At 40.9% G+C, this 21,857-nt stretch overlaps 1 protein-coding gene across 1 annotated transcript in view; it reads left to right on the top strand.

Moving 5' to 3' along the window:
- fhip1aa (FHF complex subunit HOOK interacting protein 1Aa) overlaps positions 1–20,303 on the top strand; it is a 30,024-nt gene extending 9,721 nt beyond the window's left edge. Inside the window, exons 2-13 of the mRNA XM_023406308.2 lie at positions 1,699–1,759; positions 3,871–4,091; positions 8,416–9,096; positions 10,735–10,893; positions 11,028–11,114; positions 11,812–11,979; positions 13,560–13,639; positions 13,840–14,042; positions 14,886–15,902; positions 15,978–16,156; positions 16,591–16,711; positions 17,591–20,303. Coding sequence (XP_023262076.1) covers positions 3,987–4,091; positions 8,416–9,096; positions 10,735–10,893; positions 11,028–11,114; positions 11,812–11,979; positions 13,560–13,639; positions 13,840–14,042; positions 14,886–15,902; positions 15,978–16,156; positions 16,591–16,711; positions 17,591–17,787 — 2,997 coding nt within the window. The 5' untranslated portion in view covers positions 1,699–1,759; positions 3,871–3,986 and the 3' untranslated portion in view covers positions 17,788–20,303. The remainder of the gene's footprint in view (positions 1–1,698; positions 1,760–3,870; positions 4,092–8,415; positions 9,097–10,734; positions 10,894–11,027; positions 11,115–11,811; positions 11,980–13,559; positions 13,640–13,839; positions 14,043–14,885; positions 15,903–15,977; positions 16,157–16,590; positions 16,712–17,590) is intronic.
- Positions 20,304–21,857: the final 1,554 nt, after the last annotated feature.

Genomic DNA, 21,857 nt, shown 5'->3' with positions numbered 1-21,857 from the left:
CTACAGTATAAGAGCAGCAGACAGCGAGCTGCTCCAGGACCATTACTTTAGTACTTAAAGCAAGTACCAAAGACATTTGAATGCAGCAAATCAAGCAATACGGGTTACTTTGTCCACTAAAATGAAGAACCCTGTTCAGGATTTCCTGGTTTGCTGCATCTCCAGGTCAGAAAAGGCTCTGCTGGTGATATTAATTCTATAATTTCCCTGCTAATTTGTTACCAAATTATGACTTATGTAAATTTACTTTGCTACTATTTGTCTGTCATTGTTTGCCCTACTAGTGAATGCCTAAACTCATCTAATAATGGACTATGAAGACCAATATTTTGATATTTGAGAGTTCAAAAACTCGAATATTTGCTTAAATAAAATTGGTCTGAACTACTGCAAAAGCTGAGCCACTAGCTTTTAGTTGAAGCCATTTTATAAGGGAGATGGAAACAGCGGCACCATTCTTGGTATCAGCTTTTTCTCTGCTGACATAGGAGGTATGATGATCACACAGGAGCATTATGACACTAGTTATAAATGATTAAATTATGTCAAGCGTTCTGTCAGCTTCAGCAATCAACAGCTGATGCTTGTTTGCCAGCCCGGCAGCCATTTTTAAAATGCTGTCAGACTTTAAATAGAAAAATTAAGTCAAGCTGTGGAGCAGCTGTATCTCAGTTGGTGCAGCAGGTTGTTTGTTAATCACAACGTTGGTTCTTCGCGATCTGAACTCCTGCTGTCCACGTGCTGTTTTGCCCTGAGCAAGGCACTAAACTGAAAAGGGTCCTACTGTATATGCATGAAAAAAAAGTGGCAAAAAGTGTTTGCCAAATAAATGTAATGTTTGCTGTGTGCGACTCCATGGATGGCTTCTATGCTGCGCTAATGGAGGAAAGATTGCATGTGTGAGTTCACAGCAAGGCACAAAACCAGCCTGAGAAACAAAATAAGTGTTTGATGACTCCTCTTTAGCACACGCACCCACACACATCTCTCTCCATCTGTCTCCCTCTCACTGTCCGTGTTTACACGACATCGTGCTTTCATGATGAAGAAACCCACAGCTTTGAATTGTTACCGGGCAAAGCACCAACAGCAGAACAGAGCGAACAGGTTGAACAGCTGTTTATTTGGTCAGTGTATGACAGTGTACGTGCAATTAAAAGTTAGGTTCTGAGAGTTTTGAGGCTGCTGTGTCATGTGACGTGATTCCCACGATCGCTCTGTTTTAATGCTGGAGAGGGCAGTTGTAATGTTGGTGAGGAATGGGCCTCACGAAGCTGAGAAGGACGCCAATGGCATCACAGCCCTAATTGGAAGGGACAATAGTGTTATTCTTCTGTGAGGGAGGCATGAGGATGTGATATCGATGTTGAATTCCTACAGAAACTTTCACAGCTGACGATATACGGTATAGTCTTTACTTTTTATGCATGTGAACGGTGTTGCTGTCATTTTTTTCTTGTAACCTCCTTTTCTGTAGACTTTCTCTAACCCTGTTTTTCTTTTTCATTCCCTCCCCCTAGTGCTCTCTCCTCCCTCCCTCGCTCCCTCCTGCTTTCGATCTCCATCCAAGTGGTGTTCGGAGCAGCTTACTCATGTCCAGTCACTTCCCACCATGCCTCGCCTCTCACACAGACACTCACTTCCTGCTCCACTCCTGACATATCTTCATATCTCCTTTTTTGTGTTTTGTGACAACAGGAGAAGAATGAGGTCTTCGTCTGCTTAGCAACCCGTCCCTGTAAAAGATGGTTCAGCGAAGGTAAGAAACCCAACAGACACACACACATACAAACACACACACACACGGCCTGACACACTCTCCACGCTGCTTTTACATTCCTTCTCAAGAATCCAACCAGCCGGTACTCTCCTCTAACTGAAAGCAGATGGTGAAAGTTTGACTGTGTGCCTTGTTATGCCTAAACTGGGGATGTTTCTGTGGTACTGGGGCAAAGTGAATTCAAAAGAAGGGGGACAGCTGTGATTGGTTGGCAAGCAGTTTAGGGGCAGGAGTTAGCTTTTAATTTGGTGTTGTGGCGTGCAGCTGCTGCGTGTTTTACAGTTGATCCCCTGTGGTGACAGAGACCATATCGTCCTGTATTCTATAGTGTGAGTGTTTAAGTTTGTCTTGACGTTGTGTTGGAGTTACACTGACAGACTAAGTCAATGTCATGTCATTGTTTAACTACATATTGGGTTGCTGGGAAGTTTGTTTTTAGCCGTGCTAGCGGCCATGGCTTTAGAGACGGCTCTGCTGTGGCTTTGGTCCCAACTGAAATATCTCAACAACTTCAGGATGGATTGCTATGACATTTAATAGAGAGTCATTTTCTCCAGAGAATTAAGCGTCCGGACTTAAGTGAATCCTTTATCTATCCAATTGAAGTGCATAAAAGGGTGTTATACACTGTTGTACACAGATTGTTAAGACCCTTGAGGCGAATGCATAAATTGAATTGACCTGATTACTTTACTTTATGTTCAAATATCTGCTAAACTATGCCATTCCCATCGGCCTCAGATGTAGGCTACTTTGCGTTTAGCGCTAATAAGCAAATGTTAGCATGCTAACAATACTAACATGTTCAAATAAGATGGTGAAATTGGTAAAAACATTATACCTGCTAAACATCAACATAGTTAGCATTTAGCTCAAAGTGTGTAAAGTCAGAGCTGCATGGCTTTAGAGTCTTAGAATAGTTAGAAAATAATCTATACAAAAGAGTATCTGTTTTATTTAAATTTTGTTTTATGTAGTTTGAAGGACTGCTGTGTTTAGTACAGTACAACAGAGCTGCCAGCACACACTGTTATTCTTGTTAAATGTTGAAGATTATTTAGGGTTATGTGTAGGATCTCTTGAACTTGACATGTTGTTTTCAGATGGGACATTCTTTTAAACTGTAGTGATATTTGTCACAAATAGTCACTGTATAAACAGAGGAAACATGGTGAGATAAGTCACATCCTAACATCCTTCCTCATGAAGTGTAGCCGTGTACCTGGAAACATGCTAAAGCAGAGAACTGGATTATGCTAGATGCTATTTTTTGAGTTCCACGTCATCTCATATTATCTGTTTAAAAAGCAGTACACTCCTTCCCTTCCCAGTGCTGTCAAAGAAAGCTTGTCTTGTTTTAACAGAATCAATCTTTCCAGTAGTGTCCTCTCCAAGGGAAACAACAAATTAGTTCCTTTCTGGGGGAAAAAGTGGGCATCTTCCAGATTTCCATGTTGCCAATGTGAGTGTTGGAACTGATCTCTAAAACTGCCCACAGGCTATTTTCATCCAAAATAATATACATATTTTTCATCAAAACAAGCAATGTGAGCACTGTAGACTTTGTAAATGTAATGTGTTTCATCCAGAAATGAAACCAGCACAAACCAAAATAATTTCTGACATAAAAAACTAGCAATCTTTTTCTTTTTTCTTTTTTTTTCTTCTTTTTTTTACCCCATTTAGCCAGGGAAGTTCACACCCAGTTGCTGTTTGCCTTCTGATGTCAAAAAAAAGTGTCTGTAATGAGCGTGATGGCAGGGGGCCCGCAGGAATCTTCTGTGGGTGTCTGAGGTATTCCAAAAGTAATTTGACAGCTCTGTCCGAAGTCCAGAGTGCAGCAGGCAACTCTCTGAGCCAAAGTCAAGCAAGATGTGTCTCTTTCTCCCCTCGACTGAGTCATCTGACTTTGCCTGTTATTGTTCTCTTTCCTGCATGCCTGTCATAGCTGCTGTCTGGCCATGCAGAGGCAGAGAGGGGGAGTAATGCACTGCAATCACCAGTCATAACATTGCATCTGTGCTGCTATTTGATGAAGCAACTTTTTTTGGTTGTGTGTATGATAATATTTTTTTTTTCTTGCTCCTCAGGTCCTCTGTGATTATTCCTCCTCCTCTGGTTATGGTTGCACACAACAAGCAGTCAGGAACGCCCTCCTTCTCCTGCCTATGACATGGTTTAAGTCACGTATGATCCGGTCACCGTGATGGCCTCCATGGTTGCCAATGGAAACCGAGACGGGCAGTCTCTGGTCTTGAAAGGGGTGGATCCAGAGACCTGCATGATTGTTTTCAAGAACCACTGGGCTCAGGTAAACCCCAGCACTAAATCAAGGCTCCCACATCTTACAGAAATAGTTTCCGGAAAGATGCTCATTCGCTTTTTTCGTCAAGAGTTAGATTTGAAGATCAATACCGCTTCAAAAAAAATATGCGGTTGTAGAGGAAAATATGTGCTCGAACTTTTTCTTGATGAACAACTGTTAATCTGTCTTCTTGGTGCTTATATGAAGCGTTTCCACTGGTCGATTAACAACCTTACAATGACAGCAACACTTCGGGAAGAGTTACAGCACATAACTCCAAGTAAAACCACAAATTGTCATTTTTACATTTATTTTTTGATGCACATTAAACACACGAGATACAACATGTTAATTAGTGAGCTTTAGAGGTGTTTATAGGAATATTTTTAACTTTGGAGTGAAGGCTAAGCTAATTGCTTCCTTGCTCCAGCTCTGTACTTGCACAGAATGCACAGATACTAAATTTAGAATCAGTTTTCTGTCAATAGTCAATAAGTCATAAGCATATTTCCCAAATGTATGTTGAACTATTTCTTTGAAATATTAGAATTCTGAAAATCTTTTGTCTAAACTTAAAATAGTGGTTCCCACCCTTTTACCCTGTGTCCCCTTAAATCAAAGGAGTGTCTTCTTTTACCCCCCGGTTGCATATGAGTGTCAGCAGTTTGATAAGAGGTTTTCACACTCTGGATTTTTTTAATTTGAGTAACTTTTACATGACCGATAAACTATAACTATCCAGTATTTGACAAGAGAATGATTATAGAAAAATCCCCAAAAAATAAGATAAGTTTGTATCTCAGTTTTTTTTCTTTTCTATCCAGTTAATCATCAAGTTACTCCTTTATTTCTCTTGCAATCGCTACAGGGAGTTCAGACCCACAGTTTGGGAACAACAGGCTTTAAACACATCCAGGTTGCATCCAACATTAATCGGTAAAAGCAGTGAATGCAAGGTTGTTCACATTCGACTGCAAATCCTGACAGTAGAAAGTCCCAGCGAACTGCGGCGCGGTCATGGCCAGTGGAATCTTGGCAGCGTGAAGCCGACCGTCTTAGACTTTTGGCTTTTTGCAGCAGCATGTGTCCCTGTTGACCCCTGTGGGACCTGGCAGCCTGCTTGTCCTACTCCTCCCACACTGAGATGAACAAACGTTCTCCTCACTGACGTACAGTAAGAGTGACACTGGCCAGACATCGAGGGGATAGAAACGTGTGTCGGGAACTGTCAGCAGCGTTTATGTCAGCATTAGTGGCTGTCAGTGTGGGGTCTGACCCTCTTGTCAGTGAGCAGGCTCTGTGCTATTCACAGCTAAATTAAGCAGAATTCCACTGTGTTTTTATTAGGTTCTACACTGGACAGGCTTGTCGGGATTAGCTGTGTTATTTGGTTGGAAGGTTTAATGCACATGCACAGAATTCACTATAAGCCCTTGTTAAACTATTCTTAATGCCCCCCTCTCAATAAAAAATGTGTTGTTCTTCACTGTGCAGAGTTTGACATTAGAGGGCTGTTTTCACATCCATCTTCTGAAGAGGGAAACTTTCTCTGTTCTCACTTTAAATCCGTTTAACGTGTAAGTGTACAAGCATTTGTCACATCACTACTGCATGTAGGACGACTCACGGTCCGATAAGTTACAAAAGTGCAATGTTGAAATTTGAAGGCCCCAGTGCAAAAACACTGATTAGCAACTTTTTCATGAAGTAGGAGACATCTTGAATATTTTCATCTAATAGATTCTGGATTTTTCTACGACGGTGATGGAATAGATGTAATTTCAAGACTTTTCACAAGGTAGTTGATGTATTGGGACAGAAGTTGTTGTAAAAAAAATAAACCACAAGGCTGAATAGTCCCAGGTTCTTACTGTGAACTGAAAAAATGAGAACTCCCTGTTCCAGATTAAAGCTTTTTTTTCTCTTTTTTTTTCTTGAGGCAAACTGAAAGCACAGTTCCATTCCTGCAGAGTCTTATTTCCATGCTTAGTTAATCTGTAGCCTGATAAGAGTCCCCTTGACTTTGGTTTCAGTTCGGAAAAACCTTGAAATCCGAGTAACATGTTGTAAGTAATATCGGCCTTTTCCCTTTGTGAGACGCTCTGCCTGTTTCAGAGTTGAAAGATTAGGTTTATGTTCATTTGCTGTGTCTTATCTGGCGCTCTCCAGGCCTCTCAGCACTCATGGTGTTTGTTTTGACATGCAAAGTGATCTGTCCGTTGCTGTGACTGCCAAAAATCTTCAGCTATAGGCAGTGTAGTGTGGGCAGACTCATTCCATTCATGGCTAATGCCACGTGACTCCCAATAAATCAGTCAGTTTTGTGAATGTGGCTCTGTGTAGTGACGTGTACTGTTTATGTTGAAACTCTCCCATCCAGTGGACATTTAAGAACAACTCAGCTTTAGCTCTCAGACATCAGTCCAAAGAGTAGATGGAGCCGCCAGACAAAATAGTTAAAGGCGTTTTAGTGAAATTAGCCTTGTCCCGTCTCCAAAGTGAAGTTGTGTTTTGCTGATTACAGTAACATTTCATCTTTCAGCATCTGTCAACTAAAATAAAATCATAGAGGTTAAGTGGAAAAGAAGTTTTTTGCTCTTTCACTTTCTTCAGACAGACTTCAGTCTCATCCTGCTGTTAGTGGCCCATGATAATTAGATATGAAACAATCCAATATAAAGTTACTGAAGTGTATTACGTCAGCACTGCACAAGCGTGGTGTGGACTTCCTCCTATAGCTCACCCTACTGCCCTCATGTTGTGTCAACTCACATTATTCACCCGGGTGCATTTTGTAGAGCCTGTTCTGGGACTGAAAAATCAAAGGCCTGGACCTTTTGATGTTTATCCAGCCTGAGCCCAGTGCGTGGTCACATTTTCAAAGCTAAAGCCCACTGACATTTCCTATATGACCCATATTCTGATTAATGATGCAGACTATCGACCGACCTGTCAGCACTGTCAGAGCTATACTGAACTAAAGTAAACAGTCACGCTCACTAGCAGCTGCTTTGGAAATAATAGGCATACTCTATATGCATCACGGTTTAATAAGCCTTATCCTTGTGTGCAGCTGACCTTGACAGTGTCAGTATTATGCCAATAGGCAACCCAAGACCACAATCCATATGTCCAGTAAGTAAAATCCTTGACTGATCCTCAGACTTGGCCCCTGCCTGTCACTTCAGTCATAGCTAGAGATTCTAAACTGGACGGATCCCTGAGGCTCAGGCCTCTGGGTCAGGCCCCATTGGGCTCAGGCAGGGATTACAAGCTCTGTTCTCTTGTTTCCATCAGCCATGCCCAGTTCTCTTGTGCACAGCGAGTTATTGTCATGGCAGCAGCAGCAGGCTGGGGACACTAGCTTCATTATTGTGACTCTGGTTTCCATGCAGTGGACACACAAGGGAGGGACTGGATACACAAAGGACTGTTTCACTGTGTGCCACCAAACTGAGTTTATCTGTACTGTGCTGTTGGTTTATTTACACCTCATCTTTGTTGATAGTTAACCTAGCAGGAACAAGGAAATGATTTTACTTATAATATATCAGTTTTAATTAACATGGTAGACAAACACCATCTTTACAAATGAGATAAACTTGTATACAAAGAAAATAGTGACTTGTAACATAAATTAAATATTGATAGTGCGGCACATATGTAATGTGAGCGGTAATACTCAAGATTCCCTTTTTTATTATTTGATAATGAATGCGTCTCTAAAGAGATGGCTATCGCTGCTCGTGCTAACCATCAGTCAGCAGTGTGCTATCAAGAGTGTGCAGCAGTGTTTCTCATATAGAGGGTTTTGTGTGCATGACCTACTCGTAAACATTTGACCCCCTGTGAACAGATTTTTGTAATATGATTTTTTATTTTTTATTTCTTCTTTTCAAAAAGAAATACAGTAAAAAGTACAGACTGTGAAAAAAGTCAGATCAGATGTTGCATTCATGTGCAGTAATATAGACTGCAAAAACGACTTTTATCTCCTGATTACAGCGTCTGATGTGTTGAAGCATGTTAAGTTTAGCACATAACCCCAACCTTTATACAACAATCCACCCCGAAAAATGTACTAACCTGTTGACAAAGTACACAAGTGACAACAGCTTTATCAGCCAAGTATTGAGCCTTTTAGTTAAAACCTTCCACCAAAATGATCCTTTTCTCCTAACACAGTCTAATTCTACAACGTATTGCTTTGTCTCTTTCTATTTGGATGTACTTGTGATTTAGCCAAAGCCTGATAACTGCTCTTGCATGAAAATCAAATAATACATGGTTATAATGTGTTCAGTTTAAGTTGTACTTGTGTCTACTGTAGGTGGTGAAGATCCTTGAAAAGCATGATCCTCTGCGTAGCAGTTCCACCCTTCCCTCCCTGAGTGTCATCAACCTCAGCACTGGCTCTAGCGGCGGCCCTCGTTTTGGCCCCATCCCCGGAGATGAGGCGAGTGCAGTGCAGAACTACGTGGAACACATGCTGTTCCTGCTGATGGAGGAGGAGAGCGGTCAGGCCGGCGCTATGGGCCCCATCCTGGAGTTTGTGGTGATGGAGAACGTGATGGAACGACTCTTTGTGTGGAGCCTCCGCAGGGAGTTCACAGACGACATGAAGCTGGAGCAGCTGAAGATGTACGAGATGCTGGTGGGGCAGGCGCACCAGCCGCTGCTGCATCACAAACCCATCCTGAGGCCGCTCATGATGCTGCTGTCGTCCTGCTCGGGCACGGCAGCGCCCGCTGTTGAAGCTGAGCTGGTGCTGCTGCTCAACCAGCTGTGCTGCGTTCTGGCAAAGGACCCTTCAATTCTGGAGCTGTTTTTCCACACCAGCGAGGATCAGGGAGCCACCAACTTCCTCATCTTCTCCCTCCTCATCCCATTCATACACAGGGAGGGCACAGTGGGCCAGCAGGCCAGAGATGCTCTGCTGCTCATTATGTCGTTGTCTGCTGAGAACGAGCGAGTGGCCAAACACGTCGCAGAGAACACCTACTTCTGCCCGGTCAGTCCCGAATGATGAATTACTTTCCCTTCTGTCTTTCTCTTGCTCTCATCTCTCATTTGCTCTTAGGTGGTTTTTAGTATCTCCCCAGACTCAGTCCCTCTTTTTTTAAAATATAAAACTAACCCTTTTTTGTAAAAGGAATTATTCCATCCTCGTCAGTCAGTGGCACCACTATTATTCCTTGACCCTGGGTGTCATAGTCAGGCCAAAATATGCAGATGAATTCATGGACCCACTCAAAACAAGGTTAAAACATCTCTGGCAATGAATGTTACAAATGTCTGGCATTCATAAGATTATAGCACAGTTGTGAGTTAATCCCATGTAAATAATGCCATTTACCCGCAGCTGTAGACGGCGCAATGAAAAGTGGCTTTTGATGCACTGCCAGTTGAATAACAAGAGTCTATATTTAATTGGTTCCACTGGCAGGCAACAAGGATAATCCTATAGAGGATGTATACATCAATGCAACACTAATGATGCGCTCATTTTACCGCTTAATTAGACTCAGGTGATATAGGCTCTACTGTTGCTTGATGACCTGCTTCACCAAGGAAAGACAGAAATCATACTGGCCATTTGTAATGTGGAGAGTGTGCTGACATTAATGCATTAATTAGTGACCTTATTACCATATTATGGTTAATATTGCAGGAGTGTTATAGGCAGTAAAACACTTTGCTGCTCAAATATTTATAACGTTCTTGGAGCTGACCTTTCGGAGGCATAAATCCTTACGTATGCTGCCTTACTGTGTGAGGAGGAGCAGGCTGCTGCAGTGCCGTGCTGACATCAGTATCACATTATCACAACATGGAGAAGAAGAAATGATTTACAGTAGTATGTTTCTCTGTAGTGAGTAGTAAAACACTGTTATAAATCTGTCATGTGAAGCTAAAGGTAAAACTGACAGCAGAGAACCTGCGCATGTTTCATTTATGACAAACTGCCTCATTAATCTGTAATGAAGCCCATAATATTCTCTCTATAATCACTTTACCTCAGATTATTCTTCATTAGACGACATGTATCAGATGATATTTATTGTTTGCAGCACAGTCTGCTTTTTCTACAATAGTGTAGCTTTATTGTGGAGATGAACAAATGAATGGTACTATAGATAAATGGAAATGAAAGAGATCTTCTTTGACAAACTGTGACATAGTGGATAGATAGAATAGGCTCTGCAATTACTGGCTAATCAATAAAACAGATAATTAAAACTAACAGTCTACAGCCAGAAAAAAGAAACAGGTCATCACTACTATTTGACTGGCTGTGTACTGATAGACCAATAGTTGAAACTGACTAATAGACAATAATAATCCCACATTCAGAATCAGGTTTTTGCCAAGTGTGTTTTCACATATGAGGAATTTGCTTTGGTATTTTGGTGCATAACAATAAATATAGAACATAAGAAGAAAAAATATAAAGAAAGATAAAACAAAAGCGAGTACTGCAAGTCAGGTGTCTCAAATATAAATAGACTTTTTTGAAAAATGAAATGAAATGAAATATTTAAATAAAAATAAAATAAAATAAAACAAATATATACAATGTGCAATAGGAATAGGAGCTTATTTACTATTCAATACTCACTATTTAATACCGACACCTCTCTCACCTCAGGTGCTGGCCACAGGGCTGAGCGGCCTGTACTCATCTCTCCCCACCAAGCTGGAGGTTCCCAATGAGGAGTGGCACTGCCTCCACAGAGAGGACTGGCTCCAGTTGCCGTCCCTCGTCCAGTTTCTCAATTCGCTGGAATTCTGCAACGCAGTTATTCAGGTGAGCATGTGTGACAACGCTGCACACCTGAGCCCCTGCCACATGAGAAATGTATTCACACAAGGTTAATAGGTGCAGCCTTCTGCTTGACAGCATTCCTGACTGACATGTGCCTTAATACTGACTGTTCCCAGGTGGCCCACCCTGATATCAGAGACCAGCTGGTTAGTTACATCTACAACGGATTCCTCGTGCCTGTCCTAGCACCAGCTCTTCACAAGGTTGGCACTCTTCTTCGTTTTCCTCGTCACCTCCATGTAATGCCTCATTTGGACAAATATGCAGTATGTTCAGAGTAAAAATACACACTCTGGATATGGGCTCTGATTGGAATAAAAAAGGAATAGTTTGACATTCTTAAAAAAAATAAGCCTAGTTAAACAAATTGGATATAACATCGGTGAACTTCATACGTGCTACAGTAGTTAGCCAATCTCACAGTTTCCCTCTATTCGCAGTGTTTGTGCTTAGCTGAGATAGTCACCTCCTGTTTGTAGCTTCATATTCAACCTACAGACATGGGAATGGTAGCAATCTTCTAATCTAACTCTAGGGCAAAATGTCCAACTATTCATCTAGAAACACTAATCAGAACATGCAACATTAAAATCACCGAACTGCCCAATGAGAAATAAATTCTTTCTAAAGCTTGAAGTTGTACTCAATAGTTTAATTCCTAAAAAAGTACTTTTTAATTTTTCCATTTGCTGTTATCAGTGCAGAGCTGAAGAATTTGACAGTACAGGTTAATACAGAATGTTAAATAGTGAAGTCAAACATGTCAACATCTGGAGATATACTGTAGACATGTTGGTAGATTTTTCTGTGGCATTATGGTTTTATTTGTTCTGGAAGATGACCCCACACACACAAACACTCACACTCACAGCTCACTAAGGGTTCCTGATCTCTGTGTAGCTGACCCTAGAGGAGGTGATGACCACCACAGCATACCTTGACCTCTTCCTGAGAAGTGTTTCTGAGCCGGCCCTGCTGCAGACGTTCCTCTCCTTCATCCTCCTCCACCGCCACGAGAGTGTCCACATCTTAGACACTCTGGTCAGCCGCATCAACACCCCCTTTCAGGTAACATTACAGGACAAAAGACTTATGCTTTCTCTTAAGAACGCACACACACATTGCACTCAACTACAGCATGACTCATGTTTGATAACTTCAGAGCAGGTTTCTTAGACTTTAAAATTACCCCAGAGACTCTGGGACTCGTGGTGAAACTTAAATGTCATTACAAAGCTGGGAGATCGTTGCTATGGTGATGCTCAGTTGCAGTGACTTACCCTGTTAGCAAAACTCAACTGATATCAGCATTTTAAAACAGTCCAATACATGGGGACGTCTTGTTCAAATATTTTGGTAGAACTGAGCCATTAACATGAATAAATAATGTGCTCTTTACATTGCTGTGGCTCAGGGAGTTCCCTCCAGTGCAGCGCTGACACGCCTCCAACACAGTGAAAAATAATAAACATGTTTGCTTTTCACATTTATGACATCATGCCACTGAGTTAACATGTAAATATTCCACATTTCAGCTTTTTTATTTTTTCTGTTTGAATTCACCTTTGATGTTTAGTTACCTCTTCTTGGGTTGTCGTGCTCTTGTTTTCCAGCTTCATCTTTTGAGATGTCAGTTTTTAGAGGCGGCGTGCCTTTTATTATATAAAGAATATCCTATCATTTTAACCTGTGTATTTTCCCCCAAAAATGCTCAATATTGAATGCTCTTGACTTTCTCTAGGGAAAAATTCTGTGGATGGTGTCTGTCAGTTGCTCTGTTGGTTCACTAGTTTGATTCAGACTGAACTATTTCAGCAACCTTCATGGCCCCAAGAGGATGAGTCTTAATGACTTTGTTTTCTTCTGACTTTTCCTCTAGCTAAAAAACACATTCCTATCAGCTCTTGTTTATGTTTACTGCTACGTAGCACATGTGAGCGTGCTAATCAAATACCTTCAAACTAATAACATTCCCACCAGCTGTAGGCTATTTTAGTGTTTGGGTCTGATAAGCTAATGTTGGCCTGCGAAATGCACATTTTACCTGGTAAACATCAGCATATTAGCATACTGACATTAGCATTTGGCTAGTACAGCCCCACAGAGACGCTAGCGTGACTGTAGACTTGTAGTCTTGTTAATATCCTCTTTGCTGTCACATTTAAACACGTTATTTGCTGTTCTTTTTCCAGCTTTGTGTGTTAGTTTTTAGAGGTGGTGTGCAGTCGACTCCTGGCAACTTAGGAAATGCAGAAGAATATATAAGTTCAAACTAGCATGTTTATGTTCCTGTCAGCCTTTCCTGGGCTAAGCATAGCATAAGTGACTGTAACACGGAGGAAACAATCTCACTTGTATAAAATGTGACTACAACTGATCATTTCTTTTCATTACTTTTCAATTAATTAATCATTTAGTCTATAAAGAATGATATATTCCCATTTATTTCTTTTGTCCAGCCAGCATTCTGTATACAGTATATTATTTTTAGTCTGCAGTAATTTAAAATATCAAAAGCAGCAGAGCTTTTGCTGTTACTTTTGCTTGACAATAATTTCCGCACTAGTATGTAAAAAGCCACTTGAAACAGCTTCCTGTGTCATCTTTACTTGTTGTAATATGTTTCATCTTTCCGTTCAACACTCCAGCTGGGCACTGTGTCGCTGGCACTCTTCCGCACTCTCATTGGCTTATACTGTGAAGATGTGATGCTGCAGCTCATACTGAGGTGAGTGGCTCACACACCTTATCCCAGCTATAAAGCTTGGTACACCTAATTGTTTTATGATATGATGAGATTTCACCCACTACCTCCCACCATGCAGACTTTTTTTTACCATCTGTCTGCTCACTACCCCCTGCCTCCTCTCCCTCCTACGACCACCTGTTGGTTTTCCTAACAGGATTCATTCCTATCTGCCTCCCCAGGTACCTGATCCCCTGTAATCACATGATGTTGAGTCAGAGACGTGTGGTGAGGGAGAGGGACTGCTACTCGGTGTCAGCGGCCAAGATCCTGGCATTAACACCGTCCTGCTGCTCCCCTGATCACAGCCCCCCGCCCCTCCGACAGCTAGACTCCATCCTCTTTTCTAAGGGTGCAGAGACTGCCAATAACACCGACACCACAGGTAAGAGGGATAGGACATTACAGGAAGATTTTGAGTGAGTTATTACAGCTTTCCCTAGCTTTCTGACTTTATTGCGATGCTGCTGTTTTTGCTGCAATTATTGAATTGAGTTTGATGATATTTTTACAGACAGAAATGTCTCTAAGACATAAGTCAAGATGTAATAAACAAGAATTATCCTTCTAGGAGTGAATGGTACAGATAATTATTATCCACATTCAAAGGCTCCCCAGCTGGAGCCTGGAAGTTTCAGTAACGCCCTTTGAGAAGCCTGAATACTTTTCAAATTTTTTGTTCTCCATGTGTTATAGATTAGTCAAAATGAATGAATGATTTTCAGCCTTATTTGTAATCAGCTTTTATGGATGTTTTTGCTGCTTTCAAATCAGCTGAAAGGTGAATTCATTCAGCAGATTTTCCTATTCATAATACTATTTCAGTGAGTGAATGTTAGAAGCTCAGTAATAGTGGTGTGCAGTCAAAACAAACAGCACTAACAGCATAAGAGTCATTCAGTGTGGCAGTTATAAGAGCTAAACAAAATAATTATAATAAAAAGTGTAATTTCTTATCTATTCTATGACATTTCCAAAATCTGTTGAAATATATGGTTTTGAGCATAGCGCTCTGCAAGGTGTTGATTTGCATATAACTGGGACGTAAACATATAACAGGAATGATGATGTGTATTTTATCAGATAGAGATCTCCTGCTGTGTTGCTGTATTACATCACTTTGCCCCCCGTAGTTACATGTCAAACTCATTAGTTCTGCTCTGTGTGAGCGCGGCAATCAGGCGCTGCACGCCAGCTTTTATCAACATTTCTTATCTGTTTTTCCCAGGGGAAAAAGAGAGCTTCCCAGAAGAGGCTGATGATAACTCCTGCACCATTGGGTCAGAAATCTACCTTGACGTCAGTTACCTTCATTACCTCGGTGATGCCCACCTCAGCATCAGGAGCTGCATGCAGGCCTGCCGGGTTTGGTCAGCCCCATATGACGGCGAGGAACCCCCTCCTGAGAAATACCAGCCCGGCGTCCTTGAGGAGGCCGGGCTCAAGAGTCGGCAAACCCAGATAGTACTCAAGAGAGTTCCCCAGCCGCTGGCGCCACGCCCACGACCGTGCCCGCCGCCGAACACACAGCCGAACACACAGCCGCCCTCTGTCAACCAGCTGGAGCTGGAGTGGGATGATAGTTATGATGCGTGCCCGGTGCAGACTGCAGAGATTCTAGTGGAGAGTAAACCTCCTCACCTGCCTCCTGCTGAGCCCCCACAGCACATCCAGGAGATGAGAAAAACAGCCATCATGCTGGTTAAAGGCTCATACATTGAGGAAAATGAGTTCCAGGATGATGTCATGGTGTATGATCTTGTCGCCAAGAAAGACACTCGTGATGCCGAGCGCGGTAAGCACAAACCCAACAGGTCAGAATCAGAAGAAGCCCAAGCAGGCTCAGCAGAAGTTCCCCCCTTAAAAAATGGACTAAGTATAACACTTCCATCTGCTGTGATGGCGGATAACGGCAATAATAGCGTGGACACAAAAGCAAAAGTCCAAACAGATTGTAATTCAAACCTCCAAAACACGACTGCTGCTGCTGAGTTGGGTGACGACCTTTTAGCTCAGTATGAGGAGCTCATTCGTACGTTGGACACACAAGCAGATGGAAAACCGGTTAAAGCTGATGCAGAACTGAAGAAGCCTGTCGCACCTGTGGTGGAGGAGGGTGAAGAGGAGGAGATAGATTTCACCGCCTTCTCCGCTGAAACACCAGAGCCAGAGAAACTGCAATCACCGTTCGGGACCAAGTTTCGTAGCGGAAGTACGAGTAGAATCCCATCAGTGCCTTTTACAGGTAAGTTAAGGGAAAGTTGAACCTTGCATTTGGAAAGCACAATTAAAAGATTGTTTATAATTACTCTGTCTGCAGGTCCATTTGTCAGTGTGCTGCTGTCTCGACTGGAGAACATGCTCTCTAACTCACTTTATGTCAACCTGTTGTTGACGGGCATCCTGGCTCAGCTGGCGGCCTACCCTCAGCCTCTCCTGCGCTCTTTCCTCCTTAACACCAACTTGGTCTTTCAGCCGACTGTTCGCTCCCTGTACCAGGTAAGAAAAACACCTTGTGTGTATGCGTGTGTGGGCAGGAGTGTGCCTTTCATTTATTTGCCTTCCCCTGAGGCTTGTGTATGATCAAGTAAACAAAAAGAAGAAAAAGAGAGCAAAAGATCTGGGTTTTACAGCATCACTGAAAGATGTTGAAACATGCAGCTTGCTTTTCAGAAGTGAGATTGAAAATAGGAATACAAAGAAGTGTTTGAAATCTAAGCGCTCAGTAGTAAGATCAAGTGAAGACGGCTTTCTCTCCTCTCTGTTTTTTCATGTGTAACTGAACAAGAGATCAGTGATTAAGACAATCAGACAATCAGGCTGCAGCACTTAGATTTCAAGGTTGTTCTCATTAGTTTAGCTTTAATTACATTAGTGTAAATACTGCAGACGTGAATGTAGTCCTCAGGTTCTTTTCTATACTTCTTGCTCAGGTACTAGCCACCGTGAAGAACCAGATAGAAGAGCTGGCCGCCACCAGAAAGGACTTTCCAGAGATGATCACTACCGCCCAGCATTGGCTGCTGGCCAGAGAGACGTCGTTCATGGCAGCAGGTGACGATACACCCACATTCCCCTTTCTGTGCCAGCTATGGTTAAGAGTCTGTAATCACACATGTACTGTATTGTATCTGTACAGCCCCTGGAAATGTGGTTTCAAAGTATTTCTCCATAACAAATTCTTCATTACCTGATGTGAAACAATCAAAGTTGAACTTTGGAAAAACCCACTTACCTTGATTCAAGGGTGTTTTTACTTTTGGCTTCTAGAACCCTGGTTCTCATGGTAAGAAGGCTGATGCATGAAAAACTGAGCGTTTAAAAACATCCTCAGTTAATGTTACAATATTCACTCTGTTATTCCAGAACATATAGTGCCGACATTTAAGTCCGCCACATTCTGCTGCATTCGCTTTCTTTTGTTTTTTACTTAGATTCTACACAAATGTAATTAAACACTAGATATCAAATTAATAATAATTAGTATTTTCAGAACAGCTGAGTTGGTTGATGATGAGAATATATTTTCTGGAATATTTCTCTGAACACCTGATGATTAGAAAACAAACACTGCACTGTTGTCGAGCTCCTCAATCCCACTTAATTTACCAAAAATGGCTCCAAACAATATCAGCATTCATTATCGGTTTGTGATTTGGATCCTGTTTTTTAACTACAATTTGATTTTGTTAAGTCATGTGTCTTTGCAGTTGAGCAACAATTTCAGCTAAGCCCCAGAGTTTTAGGCCTGTTTGTGAACTACATTCCCTCTGGTTTCAGAGTCGTACAAGCTACAAAAACCGTTGCTGGATGTATGTTTGTGGAAGGATGAGAAGAGACTTAGAAGGGAATTTTAACAATTTTTTTTGTTGTTTTCTTACTGGTTCATGTAGCATTTTGTCACTGTAACTTATTAATTCCTCATGTTCTCAGACAAAAACAGCAGCAGTGCCTCCACCCACAGCGAGGCGGGGAGGATGTTGAAGAATTCTCCACCACCAAAACCCAAAGCCATCTCTTTGGATCGGACAGAAGTCTTTGCTACCGTCCTTTTCACAGAGTTCCTCAAAGAACTGGCTGCAATTGCACAAGAGCACTCCATCTTATCTTACATTCCTATGGAAGAGTAACAGTGTCCCAGTACGCCTCTGTGATGAGTCCAACTGAACTCTGACAGATTTTAAAAAAAGACTCTTTTATGGTGGTTTTCTAGTTTTTTTTGTTGTTGTTTTTTTCAGGCACTACTTGATAAAGAAACCTCTTAGATTCAGTGATTTATACAACTATTTTAAAAAATGGTAGAGTATTTATTTTCTGTGCAAAGATAATCACTTTCATGTGCTTTTGAATTTCATCTTTCTAGTTGTGTAAAGTGTTGAGCAGCTGAGGAGGAGGTCCAAACTTTGAGCTGGAAAATCTTGACCTGTTTTGGAGAAGCCTGCACCAGCTGATAATGTTGATAAAGGTGAGCTCCAGGTCCACCAACCAAAGACTGTAGAGAGAGGATCTTCACAAAAACCAGCATCTTTTTTTTTTTTTCCAATCAATCATCAGCCCTTCTCTGAACTGCCCTTGTTCTGAATGTCTTCTACAATCACAGTCGTACGTCTGCTGCTCAGTCTGGTTCTGTCACTTAGGTAGCCTCTCTGGAGCGTTGCTGCCTCTCTGCCATAGGATTACACACCTCTGAATTAGCAGCATGACGATGTTAATTTGATTGTCTCTGTTGTAGCCAACTGGCGCCATCACAGAAACACATCCTAACTTTGTTCTCTGTTACACGACTTCATCTTTTAGTAAAACAGGATGGTCACTTTTGTCTGTGGTGGTGTTTCCACAGTCGTTGCGTGTTAGACGTATACATTTGTTTTGGTGTTTTTTTTTTTTTTCCAGTTGATTCATCATGATGGTACCTCAGGAGTCTTTTAATGCACCTTCGGTTCTCTCAGTTCTTAAAAAGCCTTTGGGTGAAGCGGCTTACCCATGATGCACTAGTCTCTCACATTAATGGGCTCCACCTTCTCCACACCACAGCACCAAAATCGAGATTGTTCTTGCGATATTTAATTTGCCTTACTTTAGCGATGCTTTATAATGTATATATTGTAAGAAAACACTATGCAAATCAAGGATATTGTAGGCATAATTAAGTTTGGGATATTTTCAAAATGGGATGGGGTATTTAAGATTTTTGAAAGTTTCTATTGCCATATTTTTTTTCAACAAGGCTTCTTAGTTATGGTTTGTAATCACTTTCTTCTATATAGGGATTGTGGAGGGTGTTTCTAGCTGTGATGAGTCTGATATATCACTGTTGGGAGAGTCTTAGTTTTGCATCTGTTGAAAACCATCTCAGACCAGAACGGTTACCGAGGGGAACCTCTTGCAAATTGCCTTTAAGTCCACGTAGTTATTAAAATGGGACAAATACAAGAGATATATTTTGTTACAAAGCCTGCCTCTATTAAATGATTGATCATTGATGATTAAATCTTTTATTGACAGAAATGGTTTTTAATTAGTGCCTAAATTATGATTTTAGTTCACATGATGGCCTGATTTTAAATGGATTTACAGAGGACTAATGCAATATTTTATAGTGAAATGTTTTTACTTGAAGCTGTCTATTGACAAAGTGTAAATGAAAGGCCTTAGGGACTGAAGATGTGCACCATACAGTCTATTGTTTTGATATTTGTTTTTGACTGAGAAAACTCAGTTTCTAGAAGCAAAAGAAATGAATCACCATCCCTGTCCATCCACAACTCAATGTAACAATGCAGATAATATAATGTGGACATTTAAAAAATTTAAATTTAAATGATCAATTTCTTAAGAGAATTTGTTGCATGTCCTTTAGTAAATGCTATAATCTAGATAGAAAAATATGACACAGATGAATATTGAAAATTGATTATTCAGAATTCATTCTCGTAATATTCTTTCAGATTCAGACCCAGAGATTATTGATTGCTTTGAATAGATTTAACAAAATGTAACACAAACAAATAGCAGAAAAAAGTATCAGTAGTTTTGTGATTTACACTGATTTGATCAATGTCACCATCTCATGAATTCATCTTATTTGATCAAGAATTATGTTAAAGTTTAGTTTTAAATCTGAATTGTGTCGTTTTGTTCCTATTTAAACTTATTCAGTTTCCTCTTGATGCTATGCAGGCAGTGAATTATGCAGTAGGATCTTTCTATGATAACTTTGTATTTTTGTTTTTTTACTAAAATGGCTTGAAAGCTTATATTTCTACCAGTCAAAGCCATTTTCAGAACTGTTGAACAAGTCTTTCTCTGTGGTAAATGAATGTTGCAGAGCACTTTATCAGCCTTTGAGTATGGTGTCAGTCTGCACCGCTGACACCTGCCCTTCAACCAGCACAGGTTCAGTCTGTGTAACACACTCAGCACAGGATAACAATCACTGTTTTAGCAGCATTGTCGCATGAAAGCGGGTATTATAGCTAAGGTTATAGACCAGTTTCTGTCTCTGTAGGTTCCAAAGATTAATCCTCATTGATACTGTTTGGCCTCAGTTTTGTGTCAGCGGTTACGCTCGGGTTGCTGTTTGTTGCTGATGTCTGACATGCAAAGGCATGCCTCTTTCAATAAAGACAACTTCTGGTAAATGAAACTGAATGCACTTAATGTGTTGACTTTTCCCACCTCTCTTTAAACTAAAAAAAAATGCAACGTTTTCAAAGCAAAAACCCAGCTGCTTTGCCTGACAGGTTTCACCTGACACCATCAATATATTCTTTCCTTTGTGCCAGAGGGGGTTTGTGGCTGTTTGTTCTGTAGACATTGATGTCCTCATTTAATTCACACTTCCTTTACGAACAGCCCATCCCTCAGAGAGATTTTGTTCAAAACTAGGTCTTGTTCTCACAGGAGCTTACCTCCTCCATTTACATGCAGTGACTGACATACTGCAGAGAGGAAGCAAACTGTTGGAGAACCTTTTGAGAGCTCATGCACAAGATAAGCATCTTTTTGTTAAGTAAACTGCACCGTCTCACACTTGTGAATGCAAACAAGTTATTACATGGGTCAGAAAAACGGCATGAAGCTAAATATTGGCCACTGGAAGCTGTCATCTCCTATATATAGACTTCAACTTCAGTCAAATGTACCAACCAGGAACCACAACCAGCTCCCAGTTATGGTCACATCAACAACTGTACATACAGAAATCAAAGCTTGAGAGTGAGAGTTATACACTAGAGCAGATGTCTTTGACAAGGTCTCCAAAAACTTGTACAATCGTTTAAAAAATGTCATTATTTTGAAATGACAACGCTCCAACAGCTTTAGGGGCTGTGTAGTAGCACCAGTCTGTCTGCTCACAGTTGTAGCTGGCCACATAACAGCACTGTGTGTGTCCTGCTGGAAACTAGTCGTATGTGGAAGATGTAATTTTCTGATCTCTGCAGGGGAATAGTTGCCAAAATAGATTGGGAATTTCATTGTTTCAAAATAAGACTTAGCCTACCTATAATAATTAGAATATTTGACTAAACTCTAATTAATGTATGAAAATATTAAACATGAAAGTGATGAGGCCAGGTGACAAGCACTATTAGTTATTCATTTCTCTTAACATTAAATATATACCAATCACAAAGGAGAAGAATTGCAGATAAGAAGTTGATAAATTTAAGGGTGTTTAGGCACTGAGACAATTTGCATTAATACTGTGCAAAGGATCTGCACCTCAATATCAGTGAGAATCCATACTGAATGCAGCATAGCAGAGAAAGTATTACAGGACAAATAGCATGTGGCTCATCCACTAGAGGGAGCTCACTGAACGCTCCCATGCCTGGATATGTGAGAAGGGCAGGGTCTCTGCCGCCTCTCTTGATAAGAGAGCATGTCACACGTCAGCAGTTTAATCTAGTGCCTGAGTGATTTTCACACGTCAAAAATAACCATAATGACCAATATTGTAGTGGCCAATGGTAAATAAACCTGTGTTGAAAGGGTTATATTGAATTACATTCACCTTTCTTTTCTTTGTTTCAGAACCATTTAATTTATGTTAATATGAGATTCTTTACTGTTAATTAAGTTGCATCATTTTTTACTGTTTTACTCTATATACAAGTCTCATCACCTGGTCAGAATATCAAAACATACATCTTGGAATTCAGATATGCTGTTTTTGACAAAATAAACCAAATGGTGA

This window comes from Seriola lalandi, unplaced genomic scaffold, assembly GCF_002814215.2.
Source record: "Seriola lalandi dorsalis isolate HSWRI2012SDOR001 ecotype SW California unplaced genomic scaffold, Sedor1 jcf7180002054301, whole genome shotgun sequence".
NCBI classification, from domain to species: domain Eukaryota; kingdom Metazoa; phylum Chordata; class Actinopteri; order Carangiformes; family Carangidae; genus Seriola; species Seriola lalandi.
This window is presented reverse-complemented; position numbering and strand designations above follow the sequence as displayed.